General features: G+C 44.6%; 1 protein-coding gene across 1 annotated transcript in view; it reads left to right on the top strand.

Annotated features, from left to right (window-relative positions):
- Nucleotides 1-23436, top strand: part of ube2r2 (ubiquitin-conjugating enzyme E2R 2) — a 106470-nt gene that overhangs the window by 75439 nt on the left and 7595 nt on the right. Inside the window, exon 3 of the mRNA XM_048532047.2 lies at nucleotides 4110-4207. Within this exon, the coding sequence (XP_048388004.1) occupies nucleotides 4110-4207 (98 nt within the window). The remainder of the gene's footprint in view (nucleotides 1-4109; nucleotides 4208-23436) is intronic.

Here is a 23436-nt window from a genome sequence, read left to right as displayed (position 1 = left end):
CAGTCACAAACCCGCGTGTTCACCATTACGCCACGGCAACCACAGCACTTCTGGTGATTATTGCGGGGACAGGTTGTGAGGGATGAGTTGTGGGAAATGCAGAAGACATGGTCAAGGGCATTCTCGACTGCTGCTGGGGGGAGAAGTTGCGGACCTTGAAAACAAGGACATCTGAGATGTACGGGAGTGGAATGCCTCATCCTGGGAGCAGAGGCAGCGGAGGCAAAGGAATTGGGAACAGGGATGGTATTTTTGCAGGAAGGTGGGTGGGAGGACGTGTGTTCCAGTTAGGTGTGGGAGTCGGTGGGCTTGAAATGGATATCGGTTTCTAGGTTAATAAAATGTGAGGCTGGATGAACACAGCAGGCCCAGCAGCATCCTGGAGCTGCTGGGCCTGCTGTGTTCATTCAGCCTCACATTTTTATTATCTTGGATTCTCCAGCATCTGCAGTTCCCATTATCATCGGTTTCTAGGTGGTTACCTGAGATGGAGACAGAGGGGTCCATGAAGGTGAGGGAGGTGTTGGAGATGGTCCAGGTAAACTTGAGGTTGGGGTGGAAGGTGTTGAAGTGGATGAACTTTTTGAGTTCCTTGTGGGAGCATGAGGCGACTCCAGTACAGTCATTAATGTAACAGAGGAAGACGTGGGATTTAGGGCCAGTGTAGCTACCAAAGAGTGATTGTTCCACCTAACCTGCAAAGAGGAAGGCATATCTTGGGTCCATGCAAGTACCAATGGCCACCCCCTTTGTCTGTAGGAAGTGGGAGGAATCAAAAGAGAAGTTGTTGAGGGTGAGGATGAGTACGGCCAGCTGGATGTGGGTGTCGGTGAAGGGGGACTGGTCAGGCCTGCGGGACAGGAAGAAGCAGAGGGCCTTCAGGCGTGGGTGGTGTCACGGACGTAGGTAGGAAGTTCCTGGACCAAGGGGGAGAAAATGGAGTCCAGATTGGTGGAGGTGAGTTTGGTGGGGCAGGAGCAGGCGGAGACAATGGGTCGACCAAGGCAGGCAGCTTTATGGATTTTTGGGAAGGAAATAGAAGCGGGTGGTGCGTGGTTGGGGAACAATGAGGTTGGAGGATGTGGGTGGGAGGTCACCTGAGGAGATGAGGTTGTGAATGGTTTGGGAGATGATGGTTTGGTGCTCTGGGGGTGGGGTCATGATCCAGGGAGCGATAGGAGGTGGTGTTGAAGTGTTGCCGCCTGGCCTCAGTGACATATAGGTCAGTGTGCCATACTACAACTGCACCACCTTGTCCGCAGGTTTTATGGTGAGGTTGGGATTGGAGCGTAGGGCTGCATGTTCTGTGGGAGAGAGGTTGGAGAGAGTGAGGGGGGGGTGGAGAGGTTGAGGCAAATGATGTCTCAACGGCAGTTGGAGATGAAGAGGTCGAGGGAGGGTCGGTGGCCTTGGGGTGGTGTCCAGAAGGAGGGCCTGTGTTGGAGGTGGAGAAGGGGTCAGTGGAGGGAGGGTTAGGCTCACGGTTAAAGAAGTGAGCGTGGAGACAAAGGTGGCGGAAAAACTGCTCGATGTCCAGACGTGACTGGTATTCATTGATGTGTGCGTGGAGGGGGACAAAGGTGAGCCCTTTACCGAGGATTGACCGTTCACCCTCAGTGTGGGGGGTGGGGGGACGTCTGTGGATAGGTGAAAATTCAGCAGGGCTCAGTGTTGCTGTCTCCTCTGCTGCTGCTGGCTGTGGGCGGAGCCATGTCTGTCAGCAGTGGGCGGAGTTCTGTCGGCATCTGTGATGGACAAAGCAGTGTGGGTGGAGCGGAATAGGTGGCGGTAGTGGTGACGGTAATGTCTGTGGTATTGGTTTTGGCAGTGGAGGCAGTGACTACAGCAGCGATGGCATTCACTGGCCTGGTGCACCCGGCGGTAGCGGATGTGGCATCATCTGTGGGTTCTCCGACAGTGGCCTCATGGCCAATGGTGGCAGGTGCATTGTGGGGAAGGTCCTGGGTACGGCTGGGGATTTGGGAGGTGGAGGAATCCCATTTTAGGTGGCAGGGGCCAGTGAGTTTACCGTACTTAACGGTTTTTAGTGTCCAATAAAGCTGAATAGAATTGAGTTCAGGTTGTGGATCCTACGAAGAATAAAAAACAGGAGAGGTGAGTGTAGATGGGGAGATCAAGGAGGATGGGCAGGTCAAGGGGGTGGAATGAGGTTAGTAGGAGGGAAATGGAGGTGTGGCTTGATGTGGAAGGAGGGAATAGGTGGGAGGAAGAACATGTTAGGGAGGCAGAGACGAGTTGGGCTGGTTTTGGGATGTAGTGGGGGAAGAGGAAATTTTGAAGCTTGTAAAATTCACATCGTTACCATTGGGCTGCAGGGGTTCCCAAGTGGAATATGGGTTGCTGTTCCTGCAACCTTCAGGTGGCATCGTTGTGGCACTGCAGGAGGCCCAGGGTGGACATGTTGTCTGAGGAATGGGAGGGGGAGTTGAAATGGTTCGCGACTGAGAGGTGCGGTTGTTTTTTGCGAACCGAGGATCGGTGTTCTGCAAACCTCATCCCGCCCCCTTGACCTGTCTGTCCTCCCCGGACTGATCTATTCCCTCCCTACCTCCCCACCTACACTTACCTCTACTGGCTCCATCCCCATCTCTTTAACTTGTCTGTCTCCTCTCCACCTATCTTCTCCTATCTCCATCTTCGATCCACCTCCCCCCCCTCGCTATTTATTTCAGAACTCTCTCCGCCTCTCCCTTTCCTGATGAAGGGTCTCGGCCCGAAACGTCAGCTTTTGTGCTCCTAAGATGCTGCTTGGCCTGCTATGTTATAGAACATAGAACATAGAACAGTACAGCACAGAACAGGCCCTTCAGCCCACAATGTTGTGCCGACCATTGATCCTCATGGATGCACCCTCAAATTTCTGTGACCATATGCATGCCCAGCAGTCTCTTAAATGACCCCAATGACCTTGCTTCCACAACTGCTGCTGGCAACGCATTCCATGCTCTCACAACTCTCTGCGTAAAGAACCTGCCTCTGACATCCCCTCTATACTTTCCACCAACCAGCTTAAAACTATGACCCCTCGTGCTAGCCATTTCTGCCCTGGGAAATAGTCTCTGGCTATCGACTCTATCTATGCCTCTCATTATCTTGTATACCTCAATTAGGTCCCCTCTCCTCCTCCTTTTCTCCAATGAAAAGAGACCGAGCTCAGTCAACCTCTCTTCATAAGATAAGCCCTCCAGTCCAGGCAGCATCCTGGTAAACCTCCTCTGAACCCTCTCCAAAGCATCCACATCTTTCCTATAATAGGGCGCCCAGAACTGGACGCAGTATTCCAAGTGCGGTCTAACCAAAGTTTTATAGAGCTGCAACAAGATCTCACGACTCTTAAACTCAATCCCCCTGTTAATGAAAGCCAAAACACCATATGCTTTCTTAACAACCCTGTCCACTTGGGTGGCCATTTTAAGGGATCTATGTATCTGCACACCAAGATCCCTCTGTTCCTCCACGCTGCCAAGAATCCTATCCTTAATCCTGTACTCAGCTTTCAAATTCGACCTTCCAAAATGCATCACCTCGCATTTATCCAGGTTGAACTCCATCTGCCACCTCTCAGCCCATCTCTGCATCCTGTCAATGTCCCGCTGCAGCCTACAACAGCCCTCTACACTGTCAACGACACCTCCGACCTTTGTGTCGTCTGCAAACTTGCTGACCCATCCTTCAATTCCCTTGTCCAAGTCATTAATAAAAATTACAAACAGTAGAGGCCCAAGGACAGAGCCCTGTGGAACCCCACTCACCACTGACTTCCAGGCAGAATATTTTCCTTCTACTACCACTCGCTGTCTTCTGTTGGCCAGCCAATGTTCATCCAGCTCGCCTGGTAGTATTTAACTTGTTATTTTACTATTTAAATTTGAGGTGTGGGCATCAAAATTAGAGCAGGCTAATGAGATATAGGCCATGTCGTGTTGAGTGACAAAGCAGATATTCACCTAAACTGCAATGGTGAGTGACTACATTCTGAGTAATGTTAACTGACACTCGGGCATAACCGTATTAAATTGTAGAGTAATCAAGCAATGATATTAGTCAAAGGATTTGTTTGACCAACTTGGAGTCTTTTTTGCTTTTAGAATGGAGATGTTTGCATTTCGATCCTTCATCCTCCAGTAGATGATCCACAGAGTGGTGAACTACCTTCTGAAAGGTGGAATCCAACTCAAAATGTCAGGTAGGATACTTGCTATTGATCTTTTTTAAAAAAAACCTATTTATTAGGATTTGTTCCTCTGTTATTTGTACAGTTTATAAAGGCTTTCATTTAGGATAACCTAAATGGAGTCAAACTCTTTAAATATTTAGTGATGATAGAGACATATTCCTGAAGCAAACCTTGTAATCCAGGTATTGTAATTTGCGGGATCGCATTTTGACTGGAGGTACTGCAGAAATAGGGAACTTTGTTTTTTGAAGATAAAATACACTATTAGGTAATGTGTAGCCTGGATTTTCCTGTGAGTAGCAAAAAGAACAGCTTTCACTGTTCACCTTGCATATAGCTACCCTAGAGACTTTTTACAGGCTTATTCACAAATTTTAAATAATCAGGTATTTGATCCATTGCGGCCCACTCTATGGCTTTGCTGCCATCTATAAGCAGGTGTAGCAGCAGAAACGCATTTTTCAACTGATCACAATTAGGAGTTCTCATTGAGATTTCAATGATAAATTAAAATTGCAATTAACTTAGTACCGGAAGAAAAATAATTGTATGCATGGAATTATGGAAGAGATGTAAGACAAATGACCTGAAAGAATTTAAGAAATCTACTCTTTTCTTTTTTATGTTTACTGATGGGATGTGAGCATCGCTGGCTAGCTATCATTTATTGCTCATCCCTAGTTGCTCCTGAGAAGATGGTGCTGAGCTGCCGCCTTAAATTATTGTGGTCCATATGCTTTAGGATGACCCACAATGCTGCTGGGAGGGAATTTCAGGATATTGACTCAGCAATAGTGAAAGAATGGTGATATATTTCTAAGTCTGCTGAGTGGCTTGATATTCCCATGTATCTCTGCCCTTGTCCTTTCTAGTTAGATGTGGTCATGACTGTCAGCAGTAGTTAGTTGTGGATGTGGTACCAATCAGGTGGGCTGCTTTGTCCTAGATGGTGCTAAACCTCAAGTGTTGTTGGAGCTGCACCTATCTAGGCAAGTGGGGAGTCATCCGTTACTATGCTGACCTGCGCCTTGTAGGTGGTAGGCTTTGGGGAGTCAGTTTTCCTGGCCACTGTTTATGGGACGAGTCCAGTTGAGTTTCTGGTCAATGGTAATCCTAAGAATAATGAATTCAGTTGTGTTACCATCACTGAATGTTGAGGGGCAGTGATTAGATTGTCCTAATTGGATTTGGCCGTTGCCAGGCATTTTTGTGGCACAAACGTTACTTGCTACTTGTCAGCAATGTTCTCCAAATCTTGTCTGAGGAGTTATGAATGGTGCTGAATATTATGCAATTATCTGTGAACATCTCTACTTCTGACCTAATGATGAAGGGAAGGTCACTGAAGTAGCTGAAGATGGTTGGGACTAGGACACTATTCTGAGGATCTCCCACAGATGTCTTGGAGCTGAGATGACTGCCCTCCAACAACTTCACCCATCTTCCTGTATGTCAGATGTGACTCCGGTAGCAGAGAGTTCAATTCCTGATATCCAGTGATTCCAAATTTTTTAGGGCTTCTTAATGCCATGTCCGTGGCTGTTACTCTCACCTCATCTATGGTATTTAGCTCTTTTGTCCATGTTTAAACCAAGGCTGTAATGAGGTAAGAACTGAGTAGCCCTGGCAGTATCCAAGCTGGGTGTCACTGTGCAGCTGCTACTTACTATCACTTCACTGATGATTGAGAGTATACTGATGGACAGGTTGGATTTGTTCTCTTTTGGTGTACAGAGCAGACCTAGACAATTTTGCACTTTATTGGGTAGAGACCAGTGTTGTAACTGTACTGGAACAGCTTAGCTAGGGGATCATCAACTTCTGGATCTTGTGTTTCACCACAATTGCTAGAATGTTGTCAGGTGCCATAGCCTTTGGAGTATCCAGTGCTTCCAACCGCTTCTTGATATTGTTTGGACTGGATTTAATTGGCTGAAGACTGGTATCTGTAGTACTGGGGTTCACTGAAGGAAGCCAAGATGGATCATTCATATGTTACTTCTGACTAACAATTGCTAGAAATGCTTTAGCCTTATATTTGCATTTATGTTGATCTCTTCCATCATTGAAGATGGGGATATTTGTGGAACTGTCTCCTCCAATTAAATGTTAAATTGTCCAACCTCATTGATGACTGGATGTGGCTAGACTGCAGAGCTTAGGTCTGATTCTTTGTTTTATGGGATCACTTAACTCTTAACACTTGCTGCTTGACATGCTAGTAGATCCATTTGGTAGCTTCAGCAGGTTGACCCCGTATTTTCAGGTGTGCTTCGTGCTGCTCCTGGCATGCCCTTCTGCACTCTACATTGAACCAGGTTGATCCCCTGGCGTGGTTGTAATGACTCGGTGGGGAATATGGTAGGCCATGAGATTGTAGATTGTGCTGGAGTATAGTACTGCCATGTACTTTCCCATGTACAGTTAGGTGGATTAGCCATGCTAAATTGCCCAGAGTTTCCAGGGATGTGCCAGAGTATCAATTCTGGTTCAGTGAAGTGTTCTAGGAGGATGAGCTATGGGAAATGCAGGGTTACAAGGTTGGATGGGTCTAGGTCAAGTGTTCTTGAAAGGGTCAATGACTCGATGGGCTGAATGGCCTACTTCCACACTGTCGGGATGCTATGAATCTAAATCTACTCTGTCAAGCCAACTAAGTATCCTTTATTTCAGTAAGGTCTCCTCTTGTACTTCTGGCCTCCGATGACTACTGGTCCAACCTATTTTACCTCTCCTCACCAGACAGTCTTGCCATACCCAAATAAACCTAGCTAACATTCTCTAGACTATCTCCAGTGCCAATATATCTCTCCTTAAGTAAGGAGACAAAATCTGTTCACAGGATTTGAGTTGTGATCTGACTAGTGCTTTTTATAGTTTCAGCAAAATCTCCCTGCTTCTCTGCTCATTTGTTCTGAATAAAGCCCAGCAGTCCATGTGCTTCCCTGCTGCCTGAACTTGTATGCTAGTGTTGTGTGTCTGATGCACAAAGTCCCCTAAATCCCTCTTTCCTGCAGCTTTCTGCTGTCTTTCCTATTTATTTAATGTTCACCTCTTCCTGCCAAACTATTTAACCTCACTTTTGAACATTATATTCCATCTGCCAAATTTTGCAATTCACTTAATCTTCTATCGACTCTTGTCATGCTCACTATTTGCCTTCCCACCTTTTTTTCTGCATTGTCTGCAAACTTGCAGAGAGTACATATGCATATTATTCATTAAAATATAAATGACTATAGCCACAGTACCAAAAGGCTTAATTGCCTATTCCTGCTCTAGTTTCTATCTTTTTATGTAAGTGCCCTGTGGAGTTGCTGCCTTTCTTGAATTATTTAACTGTCCACACTTAATCAAATCTGAATATGGAAGAATTGCAGAGCTTAGATCTGATCAGACGGCTGTAGGATTTCTTAGCCCTATCTATCGTTTGCATGCCAAACAGCATAAATAGCTATTTCATAGCTTCACCAGATTGACTCCTCATTTTTTTAGAAATGCTTGGTGCCCCTGTCCTGACATCCCTCACTCTTGGCTGAATTAGGATTGATATCCTGGCTTGTTAGTAATGGTAGAGTGGTAGATATGCTATGCTGTGAGGTGGCAGTTAGTGTTGGAGTATGATTCTGTTGCCGATGGCCTCGTGAGTTCCCAGATCTGTTCAGATGGAATTGGGTGCGATAACTCTGAGTCATACCTAGCACAAAGCAAGATGCTCGTTAGAGGTCAGTCATCTTGGCTGAAGACATCTCTGCAGGAATTTCTCAGGGCAGTGTTCTTGTCCCAACTGTCATGAGCTTTTTCAATGATCGTCCTTCATCAGATTGAAATTTCAAATGTGTACTGATAACTGCATAAGTGTTACACATTGTGTAATGGTAACTTGTACTAAGATGCTGTTCCTCTGCCACTTTGAACAAGTCTCTGGCACCATTCCCCAGAATTAGATCCAGTACTACACTACCCATTTTATTGGACTTGCTACATGTTGGCACAAAAAGTTATCTCGTCTATGTATTTCAAGAAATCTTCCCCGTCCAAACTATTTACACTAACTGTCCCAGAGAATGTTGGGTAAGTTGAAATCCTCCTAATATAATTTACCCTGTTACTGCTTTTACACACCTCCAGTGAATTGTCTGCATATCTGCTCCCCTATTGTTCGTTGACTGTTTGAGGGTGACAGCCCCCTTTTTCATAGAATAATAGAATTTCAAGTAGAGAAAAAGACCATTTGGCCCATCGAGTCTGTACCAACCCTCCAAATACATCCCAACAGACCCAGACCCACACTCCCACCCTATCCATGTAACCTTGCATTTACCATGGCTAATCCAACTAACGTGCACAACCCTGGACACAACGGGTCAATTTAGCATGACCAATACATCTAACCTGCATATCTTTGAACACTTGGCAGAAACCCGTGCAGACAGAGAATATGCAAACTCCACACAACGCTGGAATCAAACTTGGGTCCCTTGGGCTGTGAGGCAGCAGCACTAGCCACTGAACTACTGTTCCACCCCAGTTCCTAAGTTAGAGTCGTAGAGTTGTACAGCACAGAAACAGACAGTTCGGTCCAACTTGTCTGTGCCAACCCAGTATCCTAAATAAATCTACTCCCATTTGCCTGCATTTGACCCATACCCCTCTAAACCCTTCCTATTCATATACCCATCCAGATGTCTTTTTAAAAGTAGTAATTGTATTACTTCCACCAGTTCCTCTGATAGCTTGTTATCAGAGCTTTCACTCTGTGCAAAAAAAGCTGCCCTTTAGGCCCCTTTGATATCTTTCCCCTCTCTCCTTAAACCTATGCCATCTAGTTTTGGACTCCCCTACCCTGGGGAAAAGACCTTGGGTGTTCATCATATTTATAAACTTCTATAAGGGCACCCCTCAATCTCCAGTGCTCTAGGGAAAATAGCCTCAGCCTATTAAGTCTCCCTAAAGCTCAAACTGTCCAAACTTGGCAACATCCTTGTAAGCCTTTTCTGAGCCCGCTCAATTTTAACACTTTTCCTATACCAGGGAGACCAGAATTGAATAGAGTATTCCAAAATTGGCTGAACCAATGTCCTGTGCAACCATAATATGACCTCCCAACTCCTATGCTCAATGCACTGACCAATAATGTTCAGTGTACCAAACACACTGTCTATCTGTGACTCCACCTTAAAGGAACTGTGAATCTGCACTCCAAGGTCTCTGTTAGGCACCATTTCCCAGGACCCTAATGTTAAATGTATACGTCCTGCCCAGATTTGCCTTATCAAAATGCAATACCTCTCATTTATTTAAGTTAAGCTCCATCTGGCGCTTTTTGGCCCTTCAGCCCATCGGCCCATCTGATCAAGGCCCCATTGTACTCTGACCACTGTCCACTACACCACCAATTTTGGTGTCATCTGCAAACTTAATAACTACTGCTCCTATATTCACATGTAAATCATTTATTTAAATGAAACGCAGCGGGCACACCACTGGTCATAGGCGTCTGGTCTGAAAACAACAGTACGCCATCACCCGCTGTCTCTTGCCCTCAAGTCACTTTTGTATCCAATTGGCTAGTTGTCCCTATATTCCAGGTGATCTAACCTTGCTAACCAGTCTACTAGGCGGGATCTTGTCGAATGTCTTGCTGAAGTCTATATAGATCATGTCCACCACTCTGCCTTCTTCAATCATCCATTTCACTTCAAAAAAAAAAGGCATAGAGATGCTATTTCCTAAGCTCGCCTGTCTATAGTTCCCCGGCTTTTCCTTACCATCTTCCTTTAATAAGGGCACCATGTTAGCCAACCTCCAGTCTTCTGGCACTTAACCAGTAGCATTTGATGACAGATATCTCAGCAAGGGGCCCATAAATCACTTCCCTAGTTTCCCACAAAGTTCTGGGATACATTTGAACAGATACTGTGGATTTATCTACCTTTGTGTTTTAAGATATCCAGGACCACTGTCTCTGTAATAAGGACACTTTAAGATATCACTGTTTATTTCTCTAGCTTCCGTATTCTTCTCCACAGTAAATACTGACGTGATTTTGAGGGGTGACCTTATTGAGGTTTATAAAACCATGAGGAGCATTGATAAGGTGAATGATAAGAGTCTTTTCCCTCAGGTGGGGTAGTTCAAAACTAGGGGCATATTTTTAGGGTGAGAGGAAAAAGATTTTTAAAGTTCATGAGAGATAACTCAGTGGTTCGTGTGTAGAATGAACTGTCAGAGGAAGTGGTGGATGCAGGTACAGTTACAATGTTTAAAAGACATTTGGATAAGTTCCTGAACAGGAGAAGTTTGGAGAGTTATCGATCAAGCACAGGCAAGTGGGACTAGTTTAGTTTGGGAACATGTTTGGCATGGACTAGTTGGACCAGATCTGTCCATTTCTCTGAAGAAGGGTCTGGACCTGAAACGTCAGCTTCCCGCTCCTCTGATGCTACTTGGCCTGCTGTGTTCATCCAGCTCTACACCTTGTTATCTCTGTTTCCATGCTGTATGACTCTGACTTGCAAGGATGTGGACCCCATTCTGGTTCAGATACAGATGTCCCACCTTCCGCAGAAACATTCCCAGTGATGCAGGAATCTAAATCACTTGCTTCTGGAGCAACACTTGAGCCACATGTTCATCTTACCTATTTTCTCATTTCTGTACTCACTAGCACATGGTACTTGAAGTAATCCAGAGATAACAGCCTTTGAGGTCCTGCTCTTTAGTCTCTTACCTAGCTTCCTTAATTCATGTTGCATTACCTTATCCCTTGTTTGACCTGTATCTTTGGTGCCTGTGTGTACCATGACCCCTCTTGCAACACTTTTCCCCCTTCAAATGCACTTCAGCTGATCCGTGACAACTCTGACCCTGGCAGGAAACACACATTCCTGAAGTTTTGTTTGTCGCTGCGCCCCTAACAGGTATCTCACTATCTCTCCTCCTTTCTTCTCCCTTCTCCTGTACAATTCGCTAAACATGCTTTCCACATAATTCTGAGCCTCACAGATGTGTCACAGTGTCTTCTGCTGTTTAAGCTCTGAAACCCAGAGCTCAAGTTTCTGCAGTTGTCAGCAATTCCTGTACGCAGGGTCAATGTCGTCCCATGTGGCAGGTCACACATTTCTCTCAGCTGACCTCCTCTTCAATGACTTAAGCTAACTTGGTCTTATTAGCTAACTTGTCTAATTACAGTCAGTTCTGCTGTAACGTATGTGCTATGAGTTAGTCCTCATTGTCTACGGGTTTGGTACCAGAGGACTGGAGGATTGCAAATGTTGTACCCTTGTTCAAGAAGGGCAGTAGAGATGACCCAGGTAATTATAGACCTGTGAGCCTTACGTCTGTTGTAGGAAAAGTTTTGGAAAGGATTATAAGAGATAGGATTTATAATCATCTAGCAAGCAACAATTTGATTGGAGATAGTCAGCATGGATTCGTCAAGGGCAGGTTGTGTCTCACAAACCTCAGAGTTTTTTGAGAAGGTGACCAAGCATGTGGATGAGGGTAGGGCAGTTGACATGGTGTACATGGACTTCAGTAAAGTCTTTGATAAGGTTCCACATAGGCTGTTGGAGAAAATACAGAGGCACGGGATTAAGGGAGATTTAGCAGTTTGGATTAGAAACTGACTTGCTGTAAGAAGGCAACGAGTGGTAGTTGATGGAAAATACTCAACCTGGAGTCCGGTTACTAGCCGTATGCCTCCAGTATCTGTTTTGGGTCCACTGCTGTTTATCATTTTTATAAATGATTTGGACGCAGGGATAGGTGGATTGGTTAGTAAGTTTGCAGATGACACTAAAGACGGTGGAGTGGTGGACAGTGTGGAAGAATGTTGCAGGTTGCAGGGAGACTTGGATAAACTGCAGATTTGGGCTGAAAGGTGGCATATGGTGTTCAGTGTGGATAAATGTAAGGTGATTCATTTTGGGAGGAATAATAGGAAGGCAGAATACCAGGTCAATGGAAAGATTCTTGGTAGTGTGGACTTGCAGAGGGATCTTGGTGTCCATGTACATAGATCCCTGGAAGTTGCCACCCAGGTTGATAGTGCTGTTAAGAAGGTTTACAGTGTGTTAGGTTTTATTGGTAGAGGGATTGAGTTCCGGAGCCGTGATGTCATGCTGGAACTATACAAAACGCTATTGCGGCCTCACTTGGAATATTGCATGCAGTTCTGGTTGCCCGATTACAGGAAGGATGTGGAAGCATTGGAAAGGTGCAGAGGAGATTTACCAGGATGTTGCCTGGTCTGGAGCAAAGGTCTTATGAAGAAAGGCTGAGGGACTTGGGTCTGCGTCATTGGAGAGAAGGAGGCTCAGAGGGGATTTAATAGAGACATACAAGATGATTAGAGGATTAGATAGGGTGGACTGAGTTTTTTTTCCGAGGATGATGTCAGCTTGTACGAGGGGGCATAGCTGCATATTGAGGGGTGATAGATTTAAGACAGATGTCAGAGGCAGATTCTTTACTCCGAGAATGGTAAGGGCATGGAACGCCCTGCCTACCAATGCAGTTAACTCAACCGCATTAGGAGTATTTAAACAGTCCTTGGATAAGCAGATGGATGATGATGGGATAGTGTAGGGGGATGGGCTTAGATTAGTTCACAGGTCAGTGCAACATCAAGGACCGAAGGGCCTGTTCTGCGCCGTATTGTTCTATGTTCAATGCTATCAATGCAAATTGGCTATAATGCGATTGACAAACTGGGGAACACTATTTCTAAAACGCAGACTTGTGTTGGCTATAACATGATTTCATTGCTGTGCAGAGGAGTATGCATTGATGACACATGATCATTTCATGGGCTCTGTCATGAATACGTACGGTGATAGCGCCGAAAGAGTCTCTGTGCCAGCATTATGTGATTATGTCATTTTGGGGGTTTTGTTGTGAAGCGCTTTCTGTGAGAGGTACAGCACAACCTCCTTCCCCCATCATGTCATCTTGATATTTTTTTGAGGTAAAGGGTTAAGTGTACTTTTTATTTCGTTGTTAGATATGAATTAAACATTTATTGAAATTGTGCTATCTTTTGTGTTAGGCTTTTGAATGATTTTTGAGTGATTTTATTTTTGGTGGTCTGTCCTCCGGTTTAGATAGAGGATCTGGATCAGTGCAGGCTTGCAGGACCAAAGGGCTTGTGCTGTAAATTTCTTTGTTCTTTGTATCGAGTTCAGTTATCACCAGGACTATTATTTCTCAGCAAAATGCTGTCAATGACTTAAACTCGAATAAAAGCAAAGAAATTGACTGAAATGCTTAGCAAGTCTGGCAGAACCCAACTTTTCCCTTTATTTCTATTGTGCAACTTTCTATAAAGCAATGTTGCACAGAAATACAGCTATCACATTATAGCAGATAATAAAATGTGAGGCTGGATGAACACAGCAGGCCAAGCAGCATCTCAGGAGCACAAAAGCTGACGTTTCGGGCCTAGACCCTTCATCAGAGGATGGCCTGCTGTGTTCATCCAGCCTCACATTTTATTACCTTGGAATTCTCCAGCATCTGCAGTTCCCATTATCTCTGACATTATAGCAGAATTAACTGTACTCAAATCTAAAATATAGTCCCTTTACCTTAACTTTAATTTCTTTCTCTTATTCTGACTTGTAATATCACTGGTGCTTCTCAGTAAATCCCTGAATCCCCTTGGGCCTTAGTCTGCTCCTGCTCCATTGATACATGAAAGTTAGGAAAACAAGAGAGCGGGTGAAAAAAATGAAAAAAAAACCTCCCTCCAACATTTAACATCGGCCAGTCAGCACTCGCTGCTGCTTCTGTACTCTGCTGGTAGCACAGAGGCCCCTTATTTAATACTCTCTGCCTCACCTGTTTCAGATCTGGTTTAAACCAGATCAACTGTTAGCCCCTATTAACTATTCAAACTTCAGTAGCCCCACCCACCAGGACTTAGCTATCTACTCTGTAGAATTAAACCCTACTGAACACTTGATGTTATCCATAATGAGTATTAGATTCTAAGGCATGAGATTAACTCGTAAACTGCCACACTTAACAAATTGCCATCCTCCACTCAAGTGCTGGAAAAGCTCAGCAAGTTTGACAGCATCTTTGGAGAGAAATCAAAGTTCATGTGTCTGACTGAGTGACCCTTCCTCAGAACTACTCTGAAAATGTGTCACTCGATCGGACACGTTAACTCTGATTTCTCTCCACAGATGCTGTCAGACTTGCTGAGCTTTTCAGCAACTTCTGTTTATGTTTCTGATTCACAGCATCCACAGTTCTTACTATTTTTATTTAGTACCATTCAGCTGTTGGTTGCACTCTGCTATTATGTACAGTTCTTGGTGCCTCATTATTGGAAGGACGAGAGTGCATTGGAGAGAACAAGATTAGATTTCCCGGAGCAGTTCCAGGATGGAAAGCTTCACTTGTGAAGATGGAAAGGATGGGACTGTTATTCTGAGAGAAGTCGGTATGACATGTCGGCACAACATCGAGGGCCGAAGGCCTATACTGTGCTGTTATGTTCTAAGTCACGGTGAAGATCTGATAGAAGGTTTCAAAACATGAGGGGGTAGACAGAAGCTGTTCTTTTTTGTAAAAGAATTGAGATTGAGAGGGTACGTAATTAGAGGTTTGCAAACGTAACAACTATAATAGAAAAAACACTTGGGGTCTTGAATGTACTGAGTGCCTCCACCATTGTTCCAATGTCAAATGAGGTATTCAAGAGGATATCAGTTTATAATAAACATGAAAACAATGTGTAAGGGTATGGGGAAAAATCAAGCGAATATAGACCAAACAGACTGCGACTGCTGTAGTGTGGAGGGCTTGGATGTAGAGGAATTCGTGAAATGCGTTCAAGAAAACTTTCTGAATCAACATGTACATGGCCCTACTAGAGAGGGGACAAAATCCTGTTGGGGAAGTAAGGCAGGGGAAGTGACTGCACATTTAGTGAGGGAGCACTTTGGGACCAGTGACCCTAATTCTATTGGTTTGAGTGTAGCTATGGAAAAGGATAGGCCTGGTCCATAAGTTAAAGTTCTAAAGTGGGACAAGGCCAATTTTAATGCTATTAGGCAAGAACTTTCAAAACTTGATTGGAGGAGGCTGTTCACAAGTAAAGGGATGTCTGGCAAATGGGAGGCTTTCAGAAGTGAGATAATGAGAATACCACAAATATGTGGTAGAATGACCAGTGAAGACAGTTATCTGTGAGTACACAGGATCTTGGTCAACTGAACCAGTGGGCCAAGGAATGGTAGATGGAGTTTAATGCAAAGTGTTGCATTTTGGGAAGATAAATCAGGGCAGGACTTACACAGTTAATGGCAGCATCCTGGGGAGTGTTGTTCAACAGACACCTCGGATGCAGGTGCATAATTCCTGGGAAATGGCATCACAGGTAGACAGGTTTGAAAAAATGTTTGGCATACTTTCCTTTATTGGTCAACGCATTGATTACAGAAGTTGAGACAAGTACTGCGTACAATCCTGGTCTCTCTGCTATAGGAAAGATGTTATTAAACTGGAAAGGGTGCAGAAAAAGATTTAGGAGGATGTTACTTACTCCAAGCCAGGATTTACAAAGATGTTACCGACTCAGACTCGGGACAGACCACAGGACCCACAAGGAGACCTGGAACCATGATCCGACCCATGACCCCACAGTGACCTGAACAGATTTCGTCCTGTCAACAACTCGTCCCCGAGGAGGCCTGACCACCCCAGGACTAGCAGCAACATGACCCTGAGGGGGTCCGTCCCAAGCAGGCCCGACTCATTTAACCATGGGAGCAGAAGTTGAACACCACCCACACCTGGAACTGTCCAGGAAAGAAAATTCCAATGCTGAGACCTGTCCGCAAGGAGATCTATGTAGTCTAGGCCTGAACTACAACCGTGCAGCCCACCTGGATCCGACTTACCGACCTGCAGGAGCAACAAACTCGAATCACTGACTTATAGGACTGGCCAGATGCAGGAAACATACAGGAAATGGAAAATGTGCCAACCTGAAGGTAAGGCTGGAACAACTCATTTTCAAGACCCAACCCCTCCCCAGCATATTCCTAGCAGATGTCCAGGCTACCGAAAACAGAATGGATGAGCTCTGTTCTAGACATGCCTACCAGAGGGAACTGAGAGACTGTTGTGTGCTCTGCTTCACAGCGACTTTGCTCATCCCTGTCATTCTCGATTGTGCCCTAGAAGGCGATGGGTTCTCTTTGTGTTGCAGGGACAAATGGCATCCTCTGGTAAAGTGAAGGACAGTAGAATATGCTTCCTGATCAACAGTTCCAAGCAGTCAGACATAGAGACCCTGTCAAGCTATTGCTCCCTGGGCCTAGAATACCTTACAGTAAAATGCCGTGTCTACTATCTACCACAAGAATTCACCTCTGCCATCTTGATAGCAGTTCACATACCACCCCATGCAGATGTGAAGAATGCCCTAGACAAAATTTACGCTGCCAAAAACGCACTAGAGATGAAATTTCCCGAGGCCTTGCTCATCGTCACTGATGACTCTAACCAAGCGAACCTTGAGGGTGCTGCCAAAGTACCTACCATCAACACATCTCCTGCCCCACCAGGAGACAAAACATTTTGGACCACTGCTGCACAACCATCAAAGACACCAGCCACTCCATCCATTGCCCACAATTCTGAAAATCCGAACACAATGCTGTGTTCCTCCTAGCTTACAAGCAGAAGCTGAAATGCGAGGACCTTTTACAAAAAGTAGTACAATGCTGGTCCGAGGCAGTTCAAGAGCAATTCCAGGGCTGCTTGAAATCATGGTCTGTATTTAAGACCTAATTGGAAAACCTAGACAAGTACGCCACCACTGTCACAGACCTCATTAGCAAGACACTGTGTACCGAAGAGTTCAATCCAAGTGTTCCTCAATTGGAAACCTTGGATGAACCGGGAAATCCATTCCCTACTGAAGACCAGACATGCAACCCAGACATATACAGGATATTCAAATATGACCTCTGCAGTGCCATCAGGGATGCCAAGAGGCAGTCCTGGGCCAGACTAGAGGTCCAAACCAACCAAAGAGACACTCATCACCTGTGGCAAGGCCTAAACAACATTAAAAAATGAAGCAGAGCAAGATCGTGGACAAAGACACATCCTTCTCTGACGCACTCGGTGCTTTCTGTTCTTGGTTCAAGCAGGATACTAGCAGCACGGTGTCACCTGTGCCCACTGTCATCGCTGCAGACGTCAGATCGGTGTTCCTGAGAGTCAACCCACGTAAGTAATGGACCTGGGCAGAGTCCTTGGGCAAGCACGTAGATCCTGTGCAGACCAACTGGTGGGGATATTCAACTGACATCCTCAGACTCTTCCTTCTACAAGCCAAAGGCCCCACCTGCTTCAAGAAAACCATCATCCCATACCGAAGAAAGTACATCCAAAGTGTCTTAATGACTACTGCCCGGAGGTTCTGACCTCCATAAATCATTAAGTTTTCAAGAAGCTGGTCATGGCCCACGTCAACTCCAGTCTCCCAGCCTGCCTCAATACCCTCCAATTTGCCTCCGAATGCATCACGTCCACAGTGAACACCATTTCCCTAGCTCTGCACTGATCCCTGGAACATCTGGACATCAAGGGCACATAAGTCAGACTGCTAGTCATCAACTACAGCTCCACCTTTGCCTCCAGGTGGATCTGAAAACTCTGAGACCTTGGTTCTGCCCTCTGCAACTGGATCCTTGGCTTTCTGACCCACAGACTGCAGTCAGTGATGATAGGCATCTGCGCCATCTCCACAATAATACTCCACACTGGACCCCCCCCCGCCCCAGAGATGTCTCTTCAGCCCCCTACTGTATTCCCTATCCACATGAGGCTCTGTAGCCAAATTCCGAATGAATGACACCACCATGGAAGGGCGGATAACAACTTAATACAGAAAGGAGATAGAGGGCTTGGTGACCTGATGCAACGAGAAAACCTCTCTTTCAATGTCAGCAGATCTAAAGGACTGATTGTTCTCCTTACTTCTTTCTGAAGTGAACACACCTCTATCTACATGCAAGGAGCTGAGGTTGAGAGGTGGAGAGTGTAGAGTTCCTAGGAGTGACGATAACTGACGACTTGTCCTAACTTCCCACGTAGATGCGACAGTCAAGAAGGTACAATAACGCCTCCTCTTCCTCAGGCTGCTGAGGAAATTTGTCATGTCCATAAGGTCCCTCACCAACTTCTACAGATGCATCATTGAAAGCATACTGTCCAGGTGCATAATGGCCTGGAATGACAACTGCTCTGTCCAGGACTGTAAAAAAACTACAGAAAGTGGTATGCACAGTCCAGTGCATCACGGAAGTCTACCTTCCATCCATGGACCCCATTAATACTGCTCGTTGCTATGGAAAGGCTGCCAACACCATCAAAGACCCATCACACACTGTGGTAATGCTCTCCTACAACCACTTCTGTAAGGCAGGAAATACAGAAGCTTGAGCGCACATACCAGCAGGTTCAGGAACAACAACTTCCTGGCCATTATTCTTCTGATGAATGGACTCTCTAACTTCAAATAATGTTGATCTTGCCTACTGCATGTCCTGTGTGACATAACCTATATGCCTCTAAGTTTTTTCTTCACCCTATGATCTGTATGTACTTGCTGACTATAATCAACCTGTACTGCTCATACACAAAGCTCTTCACTGTACTTCGGTACACATGACGATAAATAAACCAAATCAAATCATCAAGAAAGGTTTTAGTTATAAGGAGAGTCTGAGTGGCTGGGACTCTTCTTTTATTTCCCCCTGGAGTGAAGGAGTCTGGGAGGTGACCTTGAAGAGGTTTATAAAATCACGAGGGGCCTTAGATAAGGTGAATAGCCAAGGTCTCTTCCCCAGATTAGAGGAGTCCAAACCTAGCGGGCACAAGTTTAAGATAAGATGTAAAAGATTTGAGGGACCTGAGAAGCCACTTTTTAACACAAGCAGTTCCTGTGTGGAATGAAGTGCCAGAGGAAGTGGTGGAGGGGAGTACATTTACAACATTGAAAAGATGTTTGGACAGGTCCATTGGTAAGAAAATAGAGGAATATGGCTAAACATAGTCAACTGAAACTAGTTCACTTTAGGAAACCTGATCAGCATGGATGAGTTGGGCTGAAGACCCTGTTTCTGTGCTGTATGACTCTGATGACTGACACAAAGTCACAGTGCTCATTGGAGAGCTGATATAGTCATAATTTGACTGGTGTTCTGCGATTCATGGTTGATGAAGAATTTATCCAGTTCTGTCAGAAGTATTCAATGAGCCCGCTTACGCTGCTTTCCGGGGACAAGAGAGTTCTTCTCACACTCAACCTTCAAAAGAATAATTTCTCCTCCTATCAATCTTATCTGTCTTGTTTTTTAAACTGTGCCACCCAGGGCATCAGTTGAGTGAACCATCTGTGAACTGCTTCTGACATACTTTATCCTTAAGTAAGGAGACCAGACTCCACACAGTACTCCAGATGTGGTTTCACCGTTGCACTGTACAATTGTGACAAAGTATCCCAATTCTTGTAATAACAAGGTGTAGAGATGGATGAACACAGGCCCAGCAGCTTCAGAGGAGCAGGAAAGCTGATCTGTCAGGCCTAGACCCTTATTCTGAAGAAGGGTCTAGGCCCAAAACATTAGCTTTCCTGATCCTCTGATGCTAATTGGCCTGCTATGTTCACCCAGCTCTATACCTTGTTATCTCAGATTCTCCAGCATCTGCAGTTCCTACTACCTCATCCCAATTCTTGTGTTCTGTTTTGTTTGCACTAAACAACAAATATTCCAGTTGCCTTCCTAATCGTTTGCTGTATGTGTGTCATGACTTGGTGATTAATCAGGACTCTGAATGCATCGGATTTTTGTTTTTATGTTCACATTAACATCATTTTGCAACTTTGGATTTTTGCATAGTGCCAATTGGGATTAGTTACTTTCCTGAAATGTTTAATAATATAACTAAGTCAGACAATCAATCTGGAATCGTGGCCTTATCCAGTCTGTGTCAAAAAACAGAACCCCCTGGAGTGTTAATGGAAGATTATTTGTACTGTGCTGGTTTATGATGGGAAGTATAGGTTTGAAAGCCTACTTTTGGGGATAATCAAGGATTGTTTTTTAGCTTGGAAAATTCTTTGGGCAGTTTACAGGAGACATGACTGGAGTTAGTAGCAAGTAAAGATCCTATCCTCAAAAATAATAGAATGTTTGAGGGAGAGTAGATGTTACCTCAGAGGAAAGGTTTAGTTCCTGTAGCTGCTAGACCAGGAGTGTTTGATTAGAGGTCTACAGGATATTGAGAAGCTGAGAAAATATTTAGTTTTGTTAGTATTCATGTAAGAAGACTTCATAGTTCACTGGTAAGAACTGGGAACTATCAGTTATGTTGACCTTGAAGATCTAATACCAAAGGATAATTTCTCAGTATTTGAATATTGGTAAAGTGATTTATTGGGGTCATTTAGCACCATGTCTGGGTGCTGGTTTGTGATGTACAGTGATGCCAACCAGTTAATGTTATCATGAGGGACTCTCCTCCTCAACTTCTTCCCTTGCCTGAGGTGTGATGACCACCACCACACTTTTTTTTCTTTAATGAGTGAGCAGCCCTGCAGTCTGATAAGGCAATGGGGACTTTTAAAGTGGTAGTGTTAGGGAATAGGTTGATACTGCTTAAATTTGTGCACGTAGGATAGGATGAAGGAGACTTCACTCTTTTCCCTAAGTTTTTCTAGCCTCTGTTTATAGCTTGTACCATCAAATCGAGGCAGCGTCGTTTGCAATCGCTCCAAAACCTCCACGTCCTTCCTGTAATGTGGGCGACCAGAATTGAATGTAATACTAACCAAAGTCATAAAGCTGCCACATGACATCCTGACTCTTGTACTTTGTACCAGATCAATAAAGGCAAGCAAGCCACAGGGCAGTGAAAGCAACATATGAGCCTGCTGTGTTCATCCAGCCTTGCATTTCAATATCTACTTGGGTGGCCACTTTCAGGGAGCTACAGACTTGAATCCCAAGATTCCTCTACCTCAGGACTGTTCAGGGTCCTGCCATTAACTGTATACATTTGATCTTCTAAAGTGCAGTACCTTGCACTTAACCTGATTAACCTCCATCTGCCACTTCTCCACCCCAGTATCTGTATCTGATATATATTGCACTGTGTCCTTGACAATCTTCTACACTATTCACAACTCCACTGATCTTTGCATCATCTGCAAACTTACTAACCCACCCATCTACATTTTCATCCAAGTCATTTATATAAATCACAAACAGCGGATAACCCAGTACGGATCCTTTCTGATCACCATTAGCCACAGACCTCCGGTCAGAAAAACACCCTTCCATCTCTACCCTCTGCCGTTTATGGGCAAGCCAATTCTGAATCCAGGTGGCCAAGTCACTGCAGATCCCATGCATCTTAATCTTCTGCATGAGCGTACCGTAAGGGACTTTGTCAAAAGCCTTCCTCAAATCCTTGTAGACAACCTCCACTGCTCTACCCTCATTGATCACCTTTGTCATCTCCTTGAAAAATTCAGTCTGACTAGTTTGTTTTAGAATTTACAGAATACTGAGGGGCCTAGATAGAGTGGAAGTGAAAATGATGTTTCCACTCCTTGAGATTCGAAACCAAGGGCGCCACCTCAGAGTGAGACCATCCTTTAGAACTACAAAGAGGAGGAATTTCTTCAGCTGGAGGGTGGTGAATATGTGGAACTCATTGCCGCAGAAGGCTGCAGAAATAATTGAGTATATTTAAGACAGGGGTTGGTAGGTTCTTGGTTATTAATTTTGATTTGCATCCCCCTTATTTTTAAATAGTGTCCCATGGGGTTATGCATTTCCCAACAGGGGAAACATCTTGCAATCTACCCTATATATTTTATAAGTTTCAATGAGATCTCTCATTTTTCGAAATTCTAGAGAATACAGGCCCAGTGTGCACAATATCTCTTAATAGCATGGTCCCACCATTCCAGGAAGCAGTCTGGTGAGCGTTCATTCCACTCCCTCGACTACAAGAATATTTTTTCCTAGGGTAGAGACCAAAACTGTACAAAATACTCCAGATGTGGTCAAACCAAGGTCCTATATAATTGAAGCAAATGTTCACTACCAGGGACTCAAATCGTCTTGCAATCAAGGCTAACCTTCCTTTAACCTCCCTAATAGCTACACCAACACGTACACAGTAGCCTTCAGTGACTTGGCTGTGCTAGAGCCATTCCCAATATTTCATTATTTTTATTTTGTTTTATCAATTTTACTGTGAAAAGTTGTATTTAGCAAAAAGATCAAAGGGTTGTAGACAGTGTGAGGCATAGAAAGTTATGGCTGCACAGGATGTGCACAAAGCAAGATCAACATTATGAGCTAAAGAGAACATCTCTACTATTGAAAGGAAAATGGACCAAATAAATTTGTTTTTGAGGGGACAGGTCTGTTCCTGATCAAAAAGTAGTGCAGATGGTTTGTCACAGAGGAAGAGCGTAATGTTTAAACAGATAGCAAAAGTTTGTTTATTAACAAAGTCAGTACCTGGGAATTGGTGCCAGCCAGTTTGAAAGGACCTCAAACAAATGGCAGATACTTAATGGTAACTGGGACCTTGTGGAGTAGATGGCCAGTCTGTCAGGGAGTGGTCAGAGTTTGAATTCGGTTTTGGACTGTTTGAGAAAGAATCATGCTGTTGCTCCTACAGTGTGAAGATTTATGAGCTCCCTGTCTAACCTACCTTATCTCCTGGAAGTGCAGAGAATAGAAGACTAAGTTACGAGGGTTACTGATTCAGAGATGGTAGGAACTGCTGATGCTGGAGAATCTGAGCGAACAAGGTGTAGAGCTGGATGAACACAGGCTGAGCAGGAAAGCTGACATCTCGGGTCTAGACCCTTCTTCAGACCCGAAACGTCAGCCTTCCTGCTCCTCTGATGCTGCTTGGCCTGCTGTGTTCATCCAGCTGTACACCTCGATATCTTATAAGTGTTTACTGCCTTTATCTGAGAGAACTGAAAATATGACCTTGATCAGCATCTTCAGAAAATTGTCTATGCTTGTGGAACAACGCATTAAACCATTAAGTAATCTGGCCAGTTTTATTATTTTATTTATCCCTTAAATATGTTTGTTTGCCTGTCTACCTTTTGTATCAATGGAGATGAAAACCAAGGTTCTAGGGTTTAAAACATAGACCAATGAGATCACTTA

This window comes from Stegostoma tigrinum, chromosome 1 (genome assembly GCF_030684315.1).
Source record: "Stegostoma tigrinum isolate sSteTig4 chromosome 1, sSteTig4.hap1, whole genome shotgun sequence".
Lineage (NCBI taxonomy): Eukaryota > Metazoa > Chordata > Chondrichthyes > Orectolobiformes > Stegostomatidae > Stegostoma > Stegostoma tigrinum.
This window is presented reverse-complemented; position numbering and strand designations above follow the sequence as displayed.